The 23920-nt window shown below is 43.8% G+C and overlaps 1 protein-coding gene across 4 annotated transcripts in view; it reads left to right on the top strand.

Moving 5' to 3' along the window:
• The window catches only part of LOC116390764 (SPRY domain-containing SOCS box protein 4), a 35411-nt gene continuing 11491 nt past the window's right edge, over positions 1 to 23920 (top strand). The window contains exons 1-4 of one of the 4 annotated variants that reach the window (XM_031860777.1): positions 1 to 327; positions 9568 to 9661; positions 17924 to 18054; positions 20874 to 21763. In XM_031860777.1, coding sequence (XP_031716637.1) covers positions 21055 to 21763 — 709 coding nt within the window. In that variant the 5' untranslated portion in view covers positions 1 to 327; positions 9568 to 9661; positions 17924 to 18054; positions 20874 to 21054. Of the gene's footprint in view, positions 328 to 9564; positions 9662 to 14429; positions 14602 to 17923; positions 18055 to 20873; positions 21764 to 23920 lie in introns of those variants that run through there. The other 3 variants (XM_031860775.1, XM_031860776.1, XM_031860778.1) reach the window with 3 other exon arrangements.

Below are 23920 nucleotides of genomic sequence, written 5' to 3'. Positions count from 1 at the left end.
CGGCTGTCAGAGACGCACGAGCGGTGATAACATCCACGGAACAGGCTGCGGGCAGGAGGAACAAAGAAAAAAAGCCGCCCGTGTGCGTGTAGCAAAAACGTCCTTTCACTCCGGCAACGCGGACACATTTCCAGGTTTTGTGCATTACTTGAAGCACTCACCATTAACCGGGTGGTTGGCACTCGTCGTCGTACGCACTGGTTGTTGTTTTTTCCCCCGGTGAGGATAGAGGAAACTTCGTCGTCGTGAGAGGGTTTTTTTGTCCGGTCGCCTTTCTCGAAACCTTTTTCCTTTTGGACACGCTGGGTTGGGAAGAGGTGCCGTGCGGTAAGTTTAATGTTTTCTCTTCCGTTAAACGCCCTTAAAAAAGAATCGTGACTGTGTTGTCGCTTACCAGCAGAAAACTCCTGTTTCGAACTTTCCTCTTTTTGACTCTTAAATATTGTGTTAATTTAGCGCTTCATTCATCTTTGACAGATATAAAACACTGAATGTTGACCTATAAGCGAAGGTGATTTGGTAACCACACATAAAAGAAAAATGTTCAAACTAGTCGCTTATTTCATTTATTTGAAACAATGTAACTTGTTGAGTTGTTCTGTCATGCTCTGAGCTGAACAGGTAGGACTCGTGGTGCAGCAACGTGCATGAGTCAAATTTAAAAAAAAAAAAGGCATTTTTATTCTCAAACTAATTGCTTTTTTTGGAAGTCATTCACGCGCCGAAAACCTCGAGAAGACTCATTAGAGACTCATTCATCCTCCCAGGTGGTTGTGTTTTGAATGATTCAATGGCAAAACTAGACTGACAGAGTTTTGGATTAAGATGTTTGGCTCGCACGAGGCAATATATCTGCTGTTGTAGACCAGAGATGGCTGCCTTTTTAAAGGTAGGCTTATGTTTTGGATAAATCAAGTTAATAAATGGCAGTTTTCCCTTGAATTAATTCCCCCTTTTATGTCCTGGGGAAATATATTTTCTGGAATTTTCAACCAAGCAGGGGCTGGCAGCTTCTTTTTTTATTTCTCCCCCTGAGCTAAATGATCTCTGACTAAGCACAAAGGCTTACATTATTCCAGGTGAGCAAACGAGGCGCTCTGCTGCCCCTGGAAACGGTAGAAAGTGAACTATTTGACCATTTTCTTTGCAGCGTTGCCGGCTGATTCAAAGGGCTAAATGCGTTGCCTGTAAACCGCACCATCTGCATTGCCCTGCTGGGCATCGGCGGGCTGCTGTCCAGAGAGCGTCATGAGAGATCTGTGTGGGTGGACCACAGCAGATGGGTGAGATGGAGGACATCAGCTGGCTGATGTGGTGGCCACTGTTTGGGTGTTTTTTTTTTTGTCTGGTGTTCAGTTGCGGGGTTTTTTTCCGCAGACAACTCCATCACACTCGGCTCTGCAAAATGGTTTATATGTCAATTAGCGTGCTCATACTGTTGAAGGGTTAAATGCTCCCGTCCTGGAGGATCTATTGACCCCTGCACTCTATCCCCCACCAGCTGGGGTTTGACCCTGTGACCACTGACACCGGTTGACCTCGAGAGTGGGTGGCATGAACGTGCCTGGGTTCAGAGGTCAACAGTGGAGAGCTCTGCTGTTTAGGTCCAGAGTCCACCAGGAAGCCAAATACAAGGGGCGATGGTCACTTCCATGCAGAGGGTTGGACCAATGCTTTGATTTACACCTGGATCTGGTTGTATTTTTATTCAAATATTTGCTTTGAATAAAACATTTTTTATTGCATTCAAAACAGGCGGCAACATCCGCTTCTGGCGTGTGAAGCCGATCCGGAAGAATCTTACAACCTGCATTCTCTCTAGTGTCTAGACTCCTCTGGTTGTATAGAAGTCTATGAGAAAATGACTCTACTTCTCTCTTGATTTATTACCTCAGTAAACATTGTAAACATGAGTTTATGGTCTCAATCTCTAGTTTCAAGTCTTCTTCAATACAGCATGATCATTTAGTACATTATGGTCCATTTAGAGTCACACAGCCCATAAAGCAGGGGACGCTTTAGGGCGGGGCTACCTTCCACTTCCTTTCATTGGTTGCAAAAAGCCAAGATGGCGACGGCCAAATCGCCAAACTCAAGGCTTCAAAACACAAACTAATATGTGACATCACGATGACTAATCCTCTAATGACAGCCTGTGATTCAAAAAAAGTGTTTACAGAAAGGGCAGTGTCCAGAAACACGACTACAACAGAATGGCCTTTAACTCTTATTTCCGAACAGAATGCGCATGAGTTTCTGCTGCATCATGTCTGGAGATGGTTTTCCTCCAGATATAAATATTCTATGCTGCCTCTGTCAGAGGAGCCACATACTAAGTTATCCACTGGGATTCCACTACAGTCAACATGTCTGATAATTGCAAGTCAGTGGGGAGTGACTGTGTGGACAATCGTTCTGTCATATATATATATACACACACACACACACACACAGTCGGAGGCTGTTTCAGCAGTGGGCAACTGTACCCAGCGCGCCTGATGCTGACTCGGTAGAATGTTAATGTTGTGAAATCCCATTAAGAGCAATCTGCCGTTGAGCAGGGCCACGCCTGGGCTCTACGGGGGACAGCGGGTCATTTTAAAAGGCCGGCAGTGTGTTTTGTGCTTTTGTAATAGAATCTAATCACTTGAGTGGCTCACACCAAATTGGATTGCTCTTTTTAAATCGCTGCCGCTCATGTTTATTTGCTCTTGAGGGCCATTTAATTGATTTTGGACGAGTGTCACCAGGAGAGAATAATTGTTGTCAGAGCCGCAGCTGCGCTTCGGTGTCTGAGGTAAATACTGCATAGTGTTGCTCTGTTTCCATCAGTTGTTTGCATTGTCCTGATGAAGTTGATTTGAAGGGACCTAATCTGTGATTGTAGGACATTGCCACTGTGGACTGACGTTTTGAAGCCTCTAGTTTGGCATTTTAGCGGCCGCCATCTTGGCTTTTTTGCAACCAATAAACAGACGGAAGTGATCATATTTGGACGGCGGCGGAGTGACGCTTTATGGTCTGTTTGACTCTAAATGGACCATGATCTACTAAATGAACATCATGCTGTATTGAAGAAGACACTAGAGAGAATGCAAGTTTAAGACAATTCAGCATTGACTTTACCCTTCACAGCCGGAGGTCTCATCTTTGTAGAACACTGGCAATGGCTTCAGACTGTCTGTGTTAAATAGGACACGAGTTTATCCTTTCTGAAATAAATTCTACTCATCGTTGTCCTCCTCTAGGCCCGGTGTGCGTGATTATAACGGAGTAGTTTACTGCTCACGTCAGCCAGGGTTGCCTGTCGCTGCTGGGTGAGCGATGCGTGCTGAAGATTGGATTCTCATCCTGCTCTTCAGGCAGATGATGGATGTTCCTCCCCACGGAGAGAGATGAAGAGAGGGGAGAGAAAGAGAGGAGGAGGAGGGGGGTGAGGATATAAGTTACTATGGCTGTTTATCTTTCACATCTGAGGAGGATGTGGTTTAAAGCGCTCCTCCTGGAAGAAGCTTCCGCCCCCACGTTTCTATACTGGTACACGGAAGCGCTGCATTGTGTGCCGCATTGAGCCGCTAACTCCTGTGAATGGAAACTACTGCCGACGGTGGTTCTGTTCACCTTGTAATGATGTGGTCAACATAGCACGAGATGATACTAGAATTTCCAACCTCAACAGCTGAATGCTGTGTGTAAAAAGGATGTGGGTGGGTATAGAAAACACAAACTAACTAGCAGTGATTTTAAGATGCCAATGTGATGGTTTTCTAATGAAGCCACTGTTTGTTATCCATGTCGAAATAAACCTCTGGTAGACTGACGTTTTTCTTTTTTCCAGAGAAAAGATCACGTGATGGGGGCGTAAAGAATTGGGGCGGAACTTTGATACTCGATCAAGAAGCAAACGTGGACGTCAGTTTCTCCTCGTCCAGACTAAAACACAACCCGCGATATTCAGCAGTGGTTTCAAACGTCTCTGTTGTTAGGGGGTTCTAAAACGCATAAACATAGCAGAAGTTATGCGTTTTTAAAGCGAACATGTAGTAGTGTGGATGTTTCCTGGGTGAGAGTCAAATGGCATATAAGGAGACGTAGAAACGGAGGAGGAGGTTAGAATAGTGGAGTGATTGATGGCTGTGGATTAGAGGGGCGTTACTGTAGCGATGGCCTTAATAAACTCTCTCTCTCTCTCTCTCTCCGGTAATACGTTAAGGTTTACAAAGCTTCTCGCTACTGAAGCCATGAGCTCAAGCTCTTACAAGCACAAGAGACGTGGTTCTGATGCTGACAATGAAAACCGTATGTCATTGATTCTTCAGATGAATAAAGACATTCATGTGAAAAGCTTTTACAGATCCTCATTTGTATCTGTGTTGGAACAATGTGACGGTCTTTTGGACTTCTTCTCTAAACTTGTGAAATGTGAGGTATTCCTCATTCTAAATACCCAAACCACAGGGTCATTGTGAGGGCAGAGTACGCACACGCACACACCTGCTGTGAATCATCTCACCTCAGGTGACCCGTAGCTCCGTGGTCTGATACTGGTCCTACATGGCTGCTCGCTGTCAGGGAGGTGAAACTGAAATGGAGGATAATGGCAGCACGTCAATATGATGAAGCAGAGACTGACGATGAGGAGTGGGTTCATAGTGCAATGCTTTGCTTTGTGATAAATAGTAAATCATTAGGGACGGGCATCGTTAGGATTTTTTTGACGCTCGTGCTCTTATCGATGCTCTTATCTTAAAAAAAGAGAATTAATGAAGAAAACAATCGATGCATGTTGTTTATTATTATTGTATGTAAACAAATGGTCTTTGTTGAGCAGCCGTACACAAAGTTCCAAAACCTTTAAAATGCAATCGTAGCTAAGCTATGAGCTTTGATTATCCTGTTATGATCAAACTCCGTATGGCATCACTAACGTTACCTGCAGTAGTAAATGGTTGTATTCATATTTAAAATCTTGGCATTAATAGTTTTAATTTTGCATTATAGGTTCATTAGACCTAGTGTTCTAATATCTTTTATATTGCTGTGAAAACATTAAAGATGTCATTCGATTATATTGTGCTTGAGTGTTTTCTTACTGTTGGACTCGTCGGGAAAACTAATTGTTATGAACATCTTTAAATAGGATGCTGACTTTGTTTAAACCAGTGATGGGTCCAGTGTTTCCTCTCTCAGGAGGAGCTGGGATAGGCTTCCTACTCGTTTTAAATGAAGAATGGTTTCATGGCAGCATCCTGTGTTAATGCACACACACACACACTTCTATTTCCAACCAGCCCTTGAAACTAGCCATTGTTTTGCAACACTACACTGCCATGAATAATTGAGTTGTCCTGTGTGCTCATGGATGTGCTCCACTGGAGTCTTACTCCACTGACTTAAAACGGCTTTGTTTTCCTGCAAGATGTCGGGATCTTTGTTCGCAGCGGTGGGTTCCATCTGAAGAACGCTCGTCATCCTTCCTGTTTCTCTACGTTCGTGCATGAATACTTTAACATTATGTAGGTCATGCGTTCTGTTTTAGCAAAATATACCACGAAGTTAGCAAATGTCCAACGTGTGCCTTGCAGATGTATTGCACCATCGAATACCAAGTGTTTGAGATAAGTTGCTACACCGTGGTGCACTTAACCAACTGTTGCCCGTTGCTCTGTTGCACGGTTCTCCTTGGGTCGGGGGGAAAAACGAGTGTTTCTGGGGCGTTTATGGAAAGCAGGAGTTTAGATCAAAGCAACGCAGAAACAGAAGACACTTTTCACACGCCTCTACTTTCTTCCCCCTCCAGATTTTGTTTAGCATTTTTAATTAGAACCGTGTCAAGTGCTTGAGCACAGCAAGCCGTCAGAGTTGATGCACATGGCGTCTGACTGTAGCTAATGACCGCTTTTCTCGGGGGGGGTAAATGAGGCCACGAGCTCAACAAATGGCACATCGAGCTGATTTGAACGACAAGAGTGACACGGCACTTTTGATCCGCTAACGTGCCGCTTCAGTTAAGCTCCATGTCATCAGAACCACCCCGTGGCCTACATGCAGAGCGCGTCGGGTCGTTTTTGAGCATGGCCAGTCAACGCTGTTAAAATGTGCCGCTTCATTGGCCGCTTTAGTCGAGGAAATATGTGAAGGAAAGACGGGACAAGCTGTGAACATTTTATTTTGGACCATTTTTATAGACAGGCGACAGGAATTTGAAAATAGATACTGGTGCTCCTGGAAACTTTGTCCTATTTATAAAAAATAACTTATTATGGTTCATGTCTTAGCAGGGAGGAGAGGGAAGCAAAGATGAGGCTTCTTCACCATAAAAGTAGTGTGGAAGTTTTAAAAAGCTCTCAAGTTGTCCAAAACAAGCCGTGGAGAATCGATCTTAAAACATTTGGAGCAACACACTAAATCAGAAACTTATTTTTATAATTGATTCCTATGCGTGCAGCTCAGAGTAATCTCAGTGACCGGCTCATCTGCCGACAACAGAGTTAAACCTTAATTAACAGAGGTTGAATTGATTATGATGCGTTCAAGTGCTGCTTAGTAACAAATGAGCTCCGCATGAAGGTAAATTATAACGCTGTCACAAAGTTCATAATGAATACAGTTGTTTGAAGGAGATATGATAAAATGGATATTGGAGAGAAAATTAAGTATTTCAAATACAATCTTTAATTTCCTGCAGAACGATGACTTTCAGTATTTGTGACTGTTTGCACTGACTTCAGCACAGTTGAAATTAGTTTTCTCTGCGGTTCCAGTAAGTTAGTATGGAGCCTTGCTGCAAATTATAGTTGATAAAAAATCTAATTGGAATCGGGACATCTCTGGTCGTCTCTATTATTCCCTCTGAGAGAATAAAGGGAGCTGCTGATCGTTTTTTATTTTATTTTTTTTTCAAATGAGAAGTTGGACTCTTCGTAGTCACCGCAATCCAAAAGTTGTGATGAGGGAATGAATCTTATTTACTAGCTGTCAGTTGAACAAAGGACAGCGCTTCATATTCTGGGAGGTTTTGGGGTTCACAATTTTAACAATCTCCAGGCCGAGACGTGACTGTTTGGTGTGTGAAGTATTTTGGGGATTTATTTATAGTTTCTTCAGTGTAACAAGGAGGCGATGATGAAGCACCCTCGAGCTCCTAACAAGGTGCTCCGTCTTCACGCCGCCGTGTCGCGTGTCTTTATTCCATGATTTAATAGGCTCTCTCTGACGGCCGCTATGTCAGCCCAGGCCCGTATACGACTGACTCAGACAATAGACGTCGTCTGGTCGCTTGAGAATGTTTTCGGGTTGAAACGCACGAGGCTGGAAGGAGAGAAGGAGGGTAAGGCAGAAACCATTGAGGGCTGAAGTCTCCTACTGATAAATGGTTCACCCCCTCTTCCTTCTAACCACCATTTAAACTGTCAAGTCATTAGAAGCTGCAGTTCTACATAACCCCCCCCCCCCTCCCATTGTCTGTCAGCTGGCGTCTTCTTTTCCTCTTGTGCAGCATGTTGAATTGCACGCCCAAGTGTTTGTGAGCTAATTTAAATCCGTCACTGTGCACAGATTGTCCTCTTTAATTATCAGCGGATGATAACATGTCAGTAGAACAGATGTTAATGCATACCTGTGCACTAATTCAACTTGTCCAATAATTGAAATTACAGTGTTGAACATGCCGGCACTGGAGCAGAATAAAAAAAATAATAAAACCGTTCTTTTTAGTGGAAGAACCCTGCAGCCGCTGAGGACGTAGGGCTTTGAACAAAGGTAGTGCGATGCTGAAAGAGAGAGGCGGACTTAAAGTTACTGTGAGGAACTTATAACTGGTCATGAAACGGTGATGCCTCAATATGACCCACACAAGTAAACAAGACCATCAGAGAGAAGATGGTCTATTTATACATTCTTAATGCTCGTCATCGGTGCCACCGGGTCTGATTCTGATGAACTCGTGCAGGTTCACCAGAAACCCCTTCAGCTCAGACTCCAGCAGAGACCAGTAGTCTCTCCTTCCAGCTCCTTGTAGTAACTTTAAGTATATGCTGGATCATGGATCACGCTAGTGGTGTTTGACCAGAGAAGAGAAGTTTTTATGCTCACGAATGTTTCTACCTCAGTCGGACCACTTTTACTTTTGTTTCCACACCGGCTCACTTGCTGTGAGACCGAGGGGCATCAGAGCGTTACTGTGTGAGGCCGCACACACTCTCAGGGCCTGGATCAGTTGGTTAGATGTGTTTTTCTCTGTAGTATAATTTGGAAGAGATGCAGCTCGTCTCCACCATATTGAATCAGTGGATCATTTCTGATGCCATTAGACCTGCAATCAATAACACCTGCCTTGTCTTAAATAAGATGATGTTGTTGTTGTTTTGCTCATTGATCCACGGTTCTTCAAGTTTTCACTAGTAGTTTAATCGATCCACTGATGTTTTTTTGTTTAATAGGTACAGTTTCCTAATGAACTCCACACCTTAGAGCACCTTAATGTCTTTAGAGGGTCTCTGGTGCCCTGTGGTTCATTTAATCAATGATCACAACCTCCTCTGCACCATCAGCACTCCCTCCATCTCATTTCAGTGCATAATTATCAACACGACACCCTTTTGCAGAGTTGTTTGTGTAGTAAAAAAAGAGGCAGCGATGATGTCTCACTCTATTTACATGCACACAGGAAACCGGGTTGCTGGCTTTCTATGAATCACAAAGATGAAAAACATATTTTCTCATGTACGCGTTCAAAGTCTATGATTTATATTTTTTTCTTAAATGCATATAAATGCGCCGATTTCCTCTGAATCTCTTCAGGTGGACCCCGGTGTGACCGGCCAACACTGGAAGACTCGGCAGACAAAATAGCTGCTCCACTGAAGCCCCACTCGTAAAGAGTGAGTGCTCTCCTACCAGAGGAGCTTATGAGTAAAGTAGCTCTTGAGCACACGGAGTAATGTCTGCAGCAGAGCGGCTCCCTGGGCTGCTTTTCATTTGCATCTTTTACGTGAAGAACCCTCAGTCATAACTGTAGGAAGTACTAACACCTGTATTTATTTTACTTCTTAGATTGGTTGTCAGTATTCCCTTGGTTTGATCGCTGACTTAACCAACAATGACTGATGGGACACCGTGTCTTTAATGTTAGAAGAGGTGTGGTCTTAAAATTTGATGAGCTTTAAGATTGCACAGGGTCATGAATATTCAAAAGATCAGTCCCTCTCTTCCTCGTCCTTCCTTCCTCTTCCTCTGCTTCATCTCGGCCTGAATCTGAACTGGACTCAAACCAGCACAGGTTTACTCAGGAGAGCATCCACCAGCACTGAACGTGTGTATAATGCAGAACATTATGTCAGACCATTGCCTCTAATCGCACCGTCGTGTTTGAGCTCATTAAGATGCTCTGTGAACTACCTTACCTTCTTTCAAGGCTGCTGTAAAAGAGCCAATATGAATTTTAAACATGTGCTATTTCTGTTTATCAAAACACCACCCTTCAGATGTAATGGAGCTTTTTCATCAATGTGCAAACACCGTCTCGTGTTTCTTTGCTAATCGAACCTTTTCGTCTTTTCTCAGCAGGAACTAACCGGAGCTTGGTATCGGTGCCGGTGCCCCCGTTGGCTCCGTGGAGATGCTCTGTTCTCTAGACTTCCTCAGTCTGATGGATTAAGAGGTGAGTGTGCTCATCACCTTCACTACGAGCTTCAGCACCGCTGCTCCGTCTCTGTTCAAACCCCAGAGCTGGTTAATAGGGATGCGTTGTGTTGGRTGATATCGGAGGTGATTGATGGTGGTACATTTATTAGAGTACTGTACTCRAGTACGGTTTTGAGGYGTCTTGTGCTTAACGTGAGTATTTAAATTTTCTACTCRATTCAGAGGGAGATATTGTACTTTACAAACATTCCGTTTTATCTGGTGCTTTAGTTGCTGATTATTATCTGGTGCTTTAGTTGCTGATTATTATCTGGTGCTTTAGTTGCTGGTTATCATCTGGTGCTTTAGTTGCTGGTTATTATCTGGTGCTTTAGTTGCTGGTTATCATCTGGTGCTTTAGTTGCTGGTTATCATCTGGTGCTTTAGTTGCTGGTTATCATCTGGTGCTTTAGTTGCTGGTTATCTTTTTTAAATGGACGTCGTTTATTCATGTCTGGCTACCTTTACACGAGTAAAGGATCTGATCACTTCTGTGACTGTCGAGTGACGTGTCTCTGCTTCAAAATGACAAAGCGTCCCACTGGTGACAGTCTACCTCCATCCCCCAGCTGTGGAAACCTGATCGGACTGGTTTGGGCTTACCTGTAGGCACAAGGGGAACTGATCCAAGACGGGCTGCTAAATATTGCAGAAGCCCATATGTAGTGCAGGCCTGGAGAGCTTAGGCTCAGGTTTCATCCTGTGAAGGCCTGTGTTGCTGCAGTGCACTTCAGAATTGCATTACAGCGTGCTGCTGACCCATGTCTTCTCTTTAGTGAAAGATGTAAAGCTACAGCATCAGATCTTTAATAAAGTAGGTTTAGTTGCAGCATCAGGATTTACAGAAAACAGCACCTAGCTTGAGTTTTGCTCACATACGTCCAGACAAAGATGTTTTTAAGTGAATCAAGACCTCAAAGCACGTGGTTAAGGTTGCTCTGGTGCATCAGTAAAGTAACAGTCATACACTGTGCACTTCAATTAATTATACAGATAACAATCACCCCAACATGTGACCACATAGAATGTTTCTTTATACTTCAATGCTGAGTGAATAACGGCTATGTTTAGCATGTGAGACTGGCTCATGTGTCACATGACCAACACAATGGCCCCACGAAACAACAGAAGCCCCATCCATTGTAATCCAATCCAGTACTCATGAGACGATCAGTCTACGTTCCCTTGCAGAAGCTGTTTAAAAAGGTTTCTGGTTGTATTTTATTCACGGGCTTGTTGTGGAAACGCCTGTTTTTAAATGAAATAAACCAAATAAACCAAAATGTGATATAAAGCCAACTCCGAGCTAATGAGATCACTGATTCAGCTCTTGTATATTTCATGGCTTTGACCTGAGACAGAAGACAACGGGCAAGTAAAGGTTTGCACCCACAACAGCACATATTAAATATGTAATATTATGAGTAAAGTATAACTGCACTATACAAAGGACTTGTGGCAGCAGGTTGTAGACCAGCAGAAAGACTTCACACAAGTGTAGCTGAACTTTAAAGAAAACTCTGTTTCAGTCTGACCATGTGATTGTGACACTCGTTAAAGCTAGGCTTGGTAATCTTCTTTTGTTATGTTCGTTAAAATTCTCTCTACGTCCCGACAGCTATTCATAAATCAAATGCTGACAAAAACCTGATAATATCCACCATCTCTGGCTGTCGTAGGACTGTAATAAACTCTTTAATCATTTAATTTGGCCCAAATTAAGTGTGTGTGTGTGTGGTACACCAGTCTAACTCCTCAGCTATGCTCAAACAGTAAACTCTAATGGACACTAGACAAACACGGCTTTCCCTGGATGCCTACATGGCTACAACCAAAAGATTAAATATTTGCACTGCTGTTTTTATTTTTTATATGGCTGCAACTATTTCTATACTGAAAGAACTGATTCATTTGCTAATTATGTTGAGGTTTAGACCTGTCATCACTGTATCCCAGAGCCCCTAACGTTCTCAAACGTCTTGTTTTATGTGACCAACAAATGTTGCGTAACGGAAGACTAAGAACAGAAGGAAACTCGCATTCAAAAAGCAGGAACCTTCATACGTTTTGGAGGTTTTACTTGAAGAATTATTTGAACCGATTCCGTTGATGCTCAAAATATTTGCAGATTATTCAAGGACTTGATAAATTACTTGCACCCAGCAAAGGCTGTTTATGCAGATGAGCGTTGGATAATATCTGTTCAGGCTGTGAAATGAGTCTCTCCCCCGGCATTCACATCTTTATTTCTTTCTCAGCTAAACGCCTACACACAGTTTAGATTACAATATGGCCGCCACCATGAGTCACATCATCCATACTCTTTACCTGCCGCGTCCTGTTGAGGGTCAACAGATGCTGCAGCACGTCCCAACCACCAAACAAACACGGAGACGAGCAGACCCACGTCAGCAATTTAGAGTTCCGTACTCGACCCCCCTTCTTGTCGTTGGACCGTGGGAGGAAACCAGAGCAGTCGGAGAAAATCCACACAAACACACAGAGCGCCCACAGAATGTGTGGCGTCGGTGAAAGTGCTGAGCAACGAAGCCCCACCAGTGTTGAGGTGTTGCATTAAAAATATTGCCGCATGGGAATGTAAATATCAACGAGCTCCAGCTTGTGTATTTTGGGACTTGCGGTGTGAAAGAATGTGCTTATTTTACCTGCTGATCACATCTGCTGCCATGACAATATTTGTGGGAGACATTGGGTATCTCTGGTGTTTGGACGGCGGTGCTGCGTTTGTGGACACATGAAGGAGCGGGACTCCCAGAGAGGGTTAGCTTTGGCTGCTGCCACTTCCAACACGTGGTTGCCAACAATTTCTTCTCCTGTGTGAGGGGAGACATGGAGGCGGCCGGACGGCGGCTCATCCTCAGACGTTGGGCGCGTCTTTGGTCTGAGGAGCAGGAAGCCATTTGGACAAATGGGTCTATTATTGACTGGCCTGCTAGACTCTTCCATCTGCACACTGTGCAGTCGTCTATCTGCTTTATGGCAGATGAAGGGAAAAGCTTTTCTTTTTTTCAATCGTAGTGCAGTTTATATGGTCTGCTGTTTTTTTAAATTTTATTATGATTGACTCGGCTGAGACCAACAGTCATGTGATAAAAATCCTTGAAACGTTGACTGTACTTCAGGCTGCAGAACGCAGAGAGGAGACGGGATAGGTTGTAAAAATGTAAATAGTTCAATGAATACGGCTCATAAAGCCTCTTTTCCCTACATTAACTCAAGTGGGCACTTGGAAATATGGACATATACTGTAGATTCCACCGTTTTCAAATTTTTGTAAAATAAAATGTGACGTGAGCAGGAGAACCAAACTGCTTGAGTTCAGAGGGTGAAACAGTAATGTGCTGTAGGTTGAACTATTTATTCTTAACCAGCGACTTTTTCCCATCTTTGTTTGTTTCTGTGAATTCATTCTTTGACTTGTTTTCTTGCCAATTTCCCAAACCGTAGTCCGTCCCTGTAATGAGAGAAAGAGGGGGGGAGAAGAGGCTTCCTTGTCTCCCAGGGGAGAAAGATGAGATGACGAGCAGCATGGATACATAGGTGGAGAGCGGGGGGGGGATGGTTGCGGGGGCCAGGGAGGGAGGAAGTGAGAAGATTGTGGGGTGGGGGTGGGGGGGATTCTTCCTATTGGGACACATTTATTGGCTTTAACGGCAAAACTAGAAGCCCCAGATAATGCTGACGTGGTCTGTTACACCCTCAGGCCTCGTTACGTTAGTTCCAGTGGAAAGTTCATGTTTAGTTAATGTTTAGACATCAACACAATGTGCAAAACCCAGCCAGCGTCATTTCAGTGAGACCACTGCATTAATAAATGCCCCAAAGAAATGACCCGGAAATGGAAATATTTAAATTTTTTTTTTTTTTTTTTTTGTTTTTTAAGTCACCAGCATGGCTGTAGTGTTTAAAATGTGTTTGTTTTAAAGGACAAATAACGGATTGCAACGAACAAATAAATGCACTCTTTTATTCTTTTTATCAACCCACTTTAATATTTAATTTGAAGAAAACAACTTTATGGATGTGAATGTCTTCATCAAGATGTCTGAACTACAAAACTTCCAAAGCAAATGTGAGAATCGGCATCCAGATATCCTACAGTGTGATGGGATGAATGAATGAATTAACTGAGGCAAAGCACTAATGACTGAGTGAGGGTACACCAAGTTCTATTCGTTAAACAAAGGTCGGAGTAAGAAGAAGACGGCGTCTGTTTCTAGAGGTAAATAGGTGGAACATGACTTCCTGGTAAATGTAGAAATCAGTATATCTTAGTTGTTGTCCAGACTCGGCTTGTTGTCACTGTAAACTTGCTTGTGGACCAACGTACTGGTGTGCAATCGTGTAAATCCTTCGTCCTAAATAACGTAGTCGGCATAAAATACCGTTTGAATGCAACAAAAACAGACTTCCAAAGAGCATCTGCTTTGGTAATAATACATTTTATTTATATAGCGCTCTTCAAAATACTCACACTTTATATATATATGTATGTATGTATGTATGTATGTATGTATGAATAAATAAATTAAAAAAAGCAATGCACTAAAAGCATAAGGTAAATGTGTGTTTCTTCTGGAGAGTGGGTGGTTTTGTGCTGCTTGGTTGAAACACCGAGCGTGCTCCGCTCAAAGCCCTCCCTCCCTCCCTCCAGCAGCTGTTTTCCTGCCTTTAGCTGGGAACTGGAGCCAGGCTGTTCTATCCCCCCCCCCCCCGATCCTCGTGTCACAAGCAGGAACTTACGGACACACACGCGCACTCTTTTAGTCTGTCTCGTCTGAGTACTGAGCTCGTCGTGTTCCCTCTCTTCTCCTTCTTCTTCTTGGCGGCTGTGATTGTGTGTTCACGGCGCCGTGTGAGAGCCGCCGCACTGTTTTTCGGGGAAGTGCTTTCATGGTAAGATGCCTCTCCTCTTTCTCGGAGGCCACTGAAGTCACTTGACCTCTTCTTCGCTGGTGCTGCTTTCCGTCTGACTGTTTTCTCGGGTTTCCCCCCCCGACTGTTGCTGGACTTCTATCCTGACAGTTTTCACAAAGTTTCAGCGTTCTCGTGTCCGCATGTACCAGAAAAACACCTTGGAATGATTGAAATATACGACAGCTTTGATTGTTTGTTAGGCTACGTCTCAAGTGAAAGTCTGTTTTTAAAAGAAGTTTAGCGCTTAGTGTAACTGTTTAATGTTTGAGATGTCCCTACAAGTTATTCTTTTTGATAGTAAAACAAGAGCTTCTTAATTCCGTTGAAGTCCACTTTAATGAAGATGTTCCCGTGTACTACTAACCCGGTATGATTACTGCCATTGTCTCAGGTTGAACTCTTTGAAGACATGCAGTGACTGAATGCTTCTAGAGATGACCTCATCGTTTTCTTTCTTGTTATAGCAGCAGGTACACACGGCTACAGACTTTCTAAATGTTGTCCTCTATAGTGGTTATTTACATCAAAACACACTTGATAGTTTTAATGCGTTTTAAGCTGCTTGGAGCTAGTTTTAGGACGTTAAAGGAGGTAATGCTGGATCAATTAGAAAATATTCTCCCTATTAGCCACGTGGAGACAAAATGCATGTGGAACTTACCCTTTAAGTCCTCTTCAACACAGTGAAAAGCTTTGGTCAGTTGACCGCTGGCGTGTGCGTACATCCTGTGCAGGATGAAAAGTCATTAGTAGTCCTTTGTTGGTGTCTAAAAAAGAAAAGAACCTGAAAACCTTTTCATTCACCGGTGAAGCTACAATCAGTCCTGTTGTATGCTCGGAATACGAATTGGCAATAGGTCTGTTTAAAAAAAAATTTGAAGCAGTTTGTTTTTAAGCTTTGCACCGTACTCGCCGGCGTGCATTTTATTTTTTTAAATATTTTTTTCTGTGCTTGTAGAAGAAAAAAGAAGCAGCGTTCAAAATCCTGAGAGCACCAACCAAAATTGAAATGTACTGCGTAGCTTCGTGTCAGAATTCGTCCACCGTTAACTCTGTGAACACCGAGCTGTTCTGGGGGCTTTGTTGCTCTCCGTGGCCTCGTCTTCTATAGAAGCAGCACAACCACGGCTAGAAGTAGAGACGACTAGAACATGTCTTTTGTGCAGTATAACACAGTCACCATGACATAAATCACAAAAGAACTTTCGAGATAATTTATCCTACAAATATTGGAAAACAATGGAATCTATTTATCCAACATATTTCTAAGTGTTACCAATGTTTAAAAAAGGAGGCTGTACTTGCTATATTCATTGAATTATGTACATTTTATAACCTTTACTTACAGCCTCTCCTCTCTGCTCTGTGTTCAGCAGCCCGAAGTTCAAAGTTTCAAAGAATTGTTGTCACGTGACTGTTGGTCTCAGGTGAATCTATCATGGTTTCCTAGTTGCGCTGAGAAGTGCAGAATTTAATGTTTTTTTTTTTTTTACAGAATCTGGTTGAAGCAAAAGGTTAATTCGGGACAAAATTTTAAAAGACATTTAATATAAAATATTTTTTATGAAATATGACTTAGTTTTGTTTTGGTTGCTTTTTCCGACAGAAGCGTTCGTCGCACATGAAGCGTTCAAGTATTGTCGGAAAGGTGAACATCTGACTATAATAACGGTCTTTACAGCTTCTGGCTGTGATAAACGATGTCGTGTTGCCGATTGTTTAAAGAAAACATGCTTTTCAATCCTGCCCGTGGGTTTTAGGTTTCAGAGGGTTGGTATTTATGCTTTGGATTATACTCTTCCTGCTACCGTTATCTTTAAAACAATCCCTAAAGATCTATGCATTATCATCTTGGCACCTATGGTTGTTTGCCTTCATGTTAATTTATATCACACATGCATAGATGAACCTGCAGAACAGTTGACGTGGTAAATAATTTCGGGGCAATGCTTGTTAGGACGGTCTGTGTCTGTGTGTGTGTGATATGTGATATATGCTAACAATGGCTGTCACGCTACCAGCGGCCCTCTCCGTGCCACTGCCTCCCTTTCTGCTCTGAGATAACCAGTTTGTGCCGTGGAGTCTGGTCAGGTTGCTTCTCCTTGAGCGTCCCGTCTCCGCTGCCCCTCAGAGCGGAAGAATAAAACACTGGATTTTCTTTTAAAGCGGTGGAGGAGATGAAGCAGATTGTTCTTGGTTGCTCCTCGCTGTATTTGGAAGTGGATAATCCCCTTCCTCTAAATTCAGCGCTTTTTAATCCGGAGAGAGCGGTGAGGTTAGACGGCACATCTCATCCCGTCTTTCTAGCACATTTGTTTTTTTTGTTATCTCCCACCATCACCCGTCACTCACCCGCTCTCAATGCGCCTCACTTCTGTCATCAGTTCTCCCATCGTTGGTATACTTCATCGTCTGACTCTCTGTGGAAACGGACCTTCTTCACAGCCAGCTTTGTATTCTGTCCCTTCACTCGCCTTTTAGATATCAAACCAGCTTCTGCATTTCATGTCTGCTCATTGTAGGTTTGAAGCAGCACTTTGACTTTGTCTCCTGCTCCTCCTGAATATCTCTGAAAATGAACTACGAGTGTCTTTGTTGTGAGCACACAGTCAGTAGTTTGAAGCTGAACTCTCCCACTATTTGTTTTTGCAGGCATCTTTATTTTTATTCATAGTGAGACGTCGTACCTGGTGTTTCACTGAGGCTTACCAACTGTGCCGAGTCTCTAAGGAAATAACGGAATGACTGTAGGGTTTCCACAGCTGTTTATTTCGGAAATTGCTCCTTCGCCTTCCTTCCATAAGAAATGAATACCTCGTTGTATATTAATACCTTCGTCATATTCATTTCTGCAGCAGATGAAAGTGCTAGAATATTTGCTATAACAGCGTGTTATTGACCAGCATGTCCCGGTAGCTTTGTTTTTATGTGCGGTTTGAAATATCTCATCAGAGGAGCTGCACGAAATAACAAAAAACTAAAAGTTAGTCAATTTGTGGTGGTTTCTGAATTTGTCGAAAAAGAGTTGACTCGTTAAGTGGATTGTGGAAACGACACTGCTCACATCGGGGTAGAAGATGACTCTCGTTCACCAAGTTTATGTAGATAAAAGGCTCAATAAGGTGTGTGTGTGTGTGTGTTGGCAGTAGCTTTCTGCACAGGAGGGTGTAGCGTATTGGCAGTGGAGCACTGGGGTGAAGTTGATTTGAAGTTTGGTATTCACCGGCTGGAAGTGCCTTTTTGATGTCGGCAGCTCCATGTGGACGACATCAAATCTCCCCAAAGGCTTTTTTTTCCACAGAGGCCGACAGGAGCACCTGTCTCTCTCTCTCTGTGTCTTGCTCTCAAACACCCTCTGGCTGGAATCCCTAATCGCTGATGCAGCCAGTGTGTGGCAGAAAGCAGCTGGAAAGCCTTTCATGGGCTGTGAAGGTGGGTCGATTTTCAGGTTTTGCTTTACAAGCGTAAACAGTTTTCATTTTATGCAAACCGGCTTTTGTTATTATGACTCGTGGCAAAGTCTTTTCATAGGTACGCCTCACCGGGTTTTATAGGAAAAGAATCGGCACGGAGCGTTCAGTTGATCAGCCAAAAAACGCGTTTTTCCTCCGGCAAACCCCGAGGGATAGAATTAACATACAGGCATACATTAACACATCTGTTAGTAATGAGCAGTACGACAACGGGATTAACATCATTCATGTTTCTTTTATAAACTGCAAGTGTGTGACAGGCCGTCCAGAGTTTAATGCAGAGGCAACATGAAGGAGATCACATTTCAGTCCAGGAGAGAAGATGCTCACTGCACGTAGTGGTGTTTTTTTTATTTATTTTTTGGGGGGTGACGAGTCATTGCAGAGTCAGAAAACTAAAACCGCGGCATTTTGGATTTGAAGCGAGCTGAAAGACGTAGACGAGTCGAGGTGTAATCGCTGCAGCAGTTGCCACACTTTGATTCACGGGCTCAGTGTGTCATTATTGTGCCAGTAGTAGAGTCTAGAATACCGGTCCTACTCAGGTTAGCTTAGTGTCATGTCTGGTTTGAGAGCAGATGATAATAATAATAATAATAATAATAATGCCTCTCTTTCCTTCTTAAATTAAATTATTCTTTTAAAGTTCTGCTGTAATATTTGAACCCTGCTGGATACTCGGGCAGACGAGTTTGAAACATCTGATTTCCTCAGTTAAACTATTGTATGCGACCACTATGACGAGCCACACACACACACACACACTCTCTCTCTCAGACATCGTCATGTAATAACAGACTTGGGCCTTTGGATACATAACACCAGATTTAGAAGTGTGTGTGTGCGCAGTCGAGGCTTTTCCTCGTCATGTTTTCCCTCTCTCCTCCTCCCATAAATCACCGCCTCATCGTCCCCCCGCTGACAGTAAATGCTTGAGGAATTGCCAGCAAAATGTGTGCATGAGCGGTATGCGATTTAATTTAGTTGTGCGTGCGGCACACATGTCAGCTGACTAGATATCTGCTGTGATGACAATCTTTTGACAACATTATTGTGTGATAACTATTGCTTCATCTGAATGAATTAATATGGAAATGTATGGGAACGTGTCACTTTTCATGGGTCGTGGTCATGAGATGGTGTTCTGGCAATTACTTTGTTCCCCAGCAAGTGTTGGAGCTGCCAGTCTGGTGTGTTGTGAAAGCTGCTGCCCATTTATCAGGTTATATTTCCTGTCTTGATCCATCGTCTCCTTTCACCTCCATTCACGACGCATGTGTTTCCTTGACAAAGGAAACTAGTCATGCACGGATTGCAGTTATGTCAGTTATGTCTGTTGCACGTGATGTTGCCGCATGTTGGCGTGCCCCACCGGTTTGCTCTGAGTGGCGGTTACAGCTGATAACCCAAAGTTAAACACTGTTAGCCCTGCGCCGTTTGCACCTCAGCCGTGACCATGTTGAGAGCCGTTGAGATGGAATGAAAACGTTCCTAATCCCATATCTTATACTGTTTTAAATTGGTAAAGAAACCACACTTGCATCAGTAGCCTAATGCATAAATATGAAGCAGCATAGCCCTACAGGGACTCGTAAAGGGGGAGGGAAATGCTTCATAGGAAATAATGAATTCAGGTGGGCGGCGGGTTGATTTATACAGGCCGATACTGGGAGCACAAAATATGCTCTTCGTTGCGATCAGAAGCCACAATAACGAATGCATGGCTCTCTGTCAGTTGAGAATATACGGAAGCTGAGATTCCACTCGGCTGTGTTTATTTAAATGCAGGCAAACAATGTCTCATGTGAGCTCTGGACGTGGTTGCAGACGCACACAGCATCTGTGTGTTTGAGAGACTAAAGCCTACCCTTGTGGTTCAGTACCAGTTACTGTTCTGTACTTTCCCCGGAAGAGTCGTGTGGAGTCCTTTCCTGAGAAACTATAGGGCAGTGGGGGAAACATTTGAAGCAGTGCACACAGGAGAGGGGAGAAGGAGAAATGTCAGCACAGCTTCTCTGGACTCGGTCACGCAGTGAAACATGTTTGGAAGTAACTGAAGACGTTCTGTTTGTTTGTGTGTACATGTTACATTGTCTTATAATAACCTAAAATGATGGTTTGCTTGGTAAAGAATTAATTGGCTAGGAAGAAGGAAATTATGCCGACTAGTCAGCATCACGTTTGTACCATTTAGTATTTAATTATTGGATGGTTGCTCATAAAACTTGTACCTCCTTAAAAAGCACTAAGCCCTTATGTGTTCAAAGTTACTGTGAGGACCTTTTGACTGATTCTGAAACTCCAGCAGAGACCAGTCCACCGCGGTCAGACCTGGACCTGGCTTTACTCCAGCCTTTGATCCTGCTGCAGTGAAATAAGAGGTTTTCTAAAGGGACTCCGGTCTGAAGCATTAGCACTACTGTCCACAGGGACCACGACAATCATCCCAACATGAAATATCCTCAGCTTGTATAAATGTGCAGTAGAGAGCCAGCTTACATACGCTGCCTGATGTAATCCTTTTTCAAATTGCTGTCAAGGTATCGAGTGACAAAAAACATTCATTTGTACACACAGACACTTAAATGTGTTTTTCCACACATCAGACTGATAACTGAGGACAAGAAATGCTTTTCTGCTGAAATGCTAGAAGTGAAGAGAAGTTCATCCTTCACTTCTCTGTCCTTGTCATTTCCTGTCCTCCCCACAGCTCTGCCTGGAAGCCGGCGCTGTTTCTGCCTTCCTCGGCGTAAATAATTCTGTGCGTTTGTATTTCAGGAGTGTGGTTCCCCCTGGCTGAAGACGGCGTGCGTGTCCCACAGCACCTTTCTACCCAGGACCCACTGTGTTACCGTTGCGCCCATGAGGTAACGTCAGGACCTAGCGCCCCCTCATCACCACCCTCGGTCCATCCATCTCCCTCCCCTCTGGTCCCTCTTTCCCTCTGACCCACCCAGCCATGGGCCAGAAGATCTCTGGCAGCATCAAGTCGGTGGATGTACGCGGGGAGCCCTCGTATCGGCCCGTACGCCGCGAACTGCGGGGCCCGGATTTCTGTCGGCCCCCCAGGCTGGACTTGCTGCTGGACATGCCGGCGGCCAGCCCCGAGACCCAGCTCCGCCACGCCTGGAACCCGGACGACCGGTCGCTCAACGTCTTCGTCAAGGAGGACGACAAGCTGACGTTTCACCGACATCCAGTGGCACAGAGCACAGACTGTATCCGCGGCAAGGTGGGCTACACCAGGGGCCTCCACGTGTGGAGGATTCACTGGCCGGCTCGACAGAGAGGCACCCACGCCGTCGTGGGCGTGGCCTCCGCCGAGGCGTCTTTACACTCGGTTGGCTACACAGCCCTGGTGGGCTCCGACCCGGAGTCCTGGGGCTGGGACCTGGGTCGCAACAGACTCTACCATGATGGAAAGAACCGGCCCGTCTCCATGTCGGCACCCACGTATCCCTGTTTCCTGGAGCCAGACGAGTCGTTTGTGCTCCCAGACTCTCTGACAGTAATACTAGACATGGACGAAGGAACGCTGAGCTTCATGGTAGACGGACAGTATCTGGGAGTAGCTTTTAGAGGGCTCAAAGGCAAGAGACTGTATCCCATCGTCAGCGCTGTGTGGGGGCACTGTGAAGTTTCTATTCGCTACGTCAACGGACTAGATCGTAAGTGGCACAAATCTGACACGCATACACACACGCTTGAAAAAAAAAACAGTCAGTGATGGAATATATTTGACAAGTTGCTGAACAGTGATTGTGTAACTTGTGCAGATATGTCGTTGTTCATATGGCTGTTTGATGGCAGGAAGAATGATGGCAATATGATGTATGAAGTGTCGTATTGTGAGGCAAGTCTGTTGATGTGAACCTTGTCATTAGAGATGTCCCAAAGCTAAGTACAGTATACGGCAGATCCGTGCATATTTTATTGATTGGTATAAATCGGCTAAAATAAAACGGCTGCTCCAGTTTCCTTTCCACCACCAAAACATTTGGTCGGACCGGTGGTTGGCTCAGTTCTGACACTCAGGTTGGGAAAGTACATTGATTCGTTAACCTCCGATGGTAGTCAATCTGCCATCCCTCCTCTGATGGAGCAATGCACAAATCGTGAAGCTCATTTTTCTCTAGATAAAATGACAGCAGCTGGTCATATCACTAATTAATGTTAAATCTCTGATTAACATTATGGCAGGAAAGACAAATGTTTGTTTGTGTTCTCTCTGCCTGTATCAGCCAAAGACTGCAGTAAAAGGAGCATCACTTTCTGACGCCACTGTATAACTGCGAGTGGACTGAGTGTGTCTGGAGTTCCAACAACTCGCCATTTACCATTGCCACTTTCAGTGTTTGGATCAATGTTAAAATACTTTGATCGGGAGCTGGTACACGCCCACTCGTCATATTTCAAAGTGTTTTTGGCCCTGATCCAGATCAGTCTTCAAACTGTCCGTTCCTCCTGGTTGTGTTCAGTTTTGGAGTTGTATAATTTGTCAGTGTATTTTGGTATGAAGTAAAGGATTTAAAGAGTTTTCCCTCTACAGCAAATGGTAAAGCTGAGTCTCGGATGCGTTCCTCAGCACAAGACGTCCTTGCTGCGTTCTCTGCTCACAGATATGCTTTGATGAGAAAACGTGTGAACCTTTCCAGCCTAATCCCAGTTTAAGTGTAGCACACTCTCGTTCGTTAGAGGCTGTCATGCAGCCTTTAAAGATGTGTTTATATTACCGCGTATTACATCAAATGCATGTAACTTAGTTTACACAATCCTCTTCCAAGTAGTAAGACCGGTGCCTGTTTCAGTACCGCTGTGTGCATTGGTGCAACTGCAGAGAGGTGGATGTGGTGGGTAACATATCACGGTGCAGAGATGTTTTGTTCGTCTACGAAACTCTAGATGGGTTTTATATTTAGACGTGCTCATCAGGGCTGTGCAGGCCCAGGGTGAGATTTAATTCATTCTGTAACAACTTTGGGGTTTTTGTAACTGGATTCCCAAAGTAGGACCGGAGGAGAAACGGGAGAAACACAATTCTGAGAAAGACGCGTGTGTTCAGGCTGTGTGTCTCTAGTTGCATGACAAAGTAAGATTGTTTTGAAGACGGAAAGAACAGTGTGAGTCAGACAGCTGAGTCATTTTGACAGTTTATAGAAACCTCCCAACTCACTTACAATCCTGTGTCTGAAATTGTAGCTTTACTGTGTAAGGACATCAGAGGCAACCACTTTTAATATATAATAAATGGGGACAGCCAACAGTCAAAACGTGCACCCCAAAAATATATAAAATTTTGTAAAGTATCAGATCTACAATAACAATCATTTACTGTGATGAAGCTTTTTTTCTTTTACGTCACATTTTCATTATTAAGCTGACTTATAACTGCATAGTATCTGAATCGCTCAAAATATAAGGAGACTAAAAATGGCTACTGAGCCCTGTCCTCCTCGCACCTGGTCTTGGTTCAGGATTTAAGGGTTGAGGCCAGACTGGGAAGGCTTTACTTGCAGATCTGTCTTTTTTTTTTTTTTTTTATATTTTTGTATTTATTTATTTTGTATTTATTTATTTATTTTTCTTCAGAGATCCACAATGAAAGGGGGCTGCTGCTTTGTTTACCAATAGGAAGCAGCTTAACATCCTGCCTGTGTACTATTTCTTTTTAGCATTCTCTCCAACAGTCTTCTAACTTTAACAGACTCAGAAAACTGTATCCATCACTGAGATGAAATAAGAACATCTGTTTCACCACTGTCCTGAAGTCCCCATAAGGATCGGTGTGTGTCTCTGCTCGTCTTTCCCAATGTTCCTCTCTGCCC

This window comes from Anarrhichthys ocellatus, unplaced genomic scaffold (assembly GCF_004355925.1).
Source record: "Anarrhichthys ocellatus isolate YVR2014 unplaced genomic scaffold, GSC_Weel_1.0 scaffold24, whole genome shotgun sequence".
NCBI lineage: Eukaryota > Metazoa > Chordata > Actinopteri > Perciformes > Anarhichadidae > Anarrhichthys > Anarrhichthys ocellatus.
This window is presented reverse-complemented; position numbering and strand designations above follow the sequence as displayed.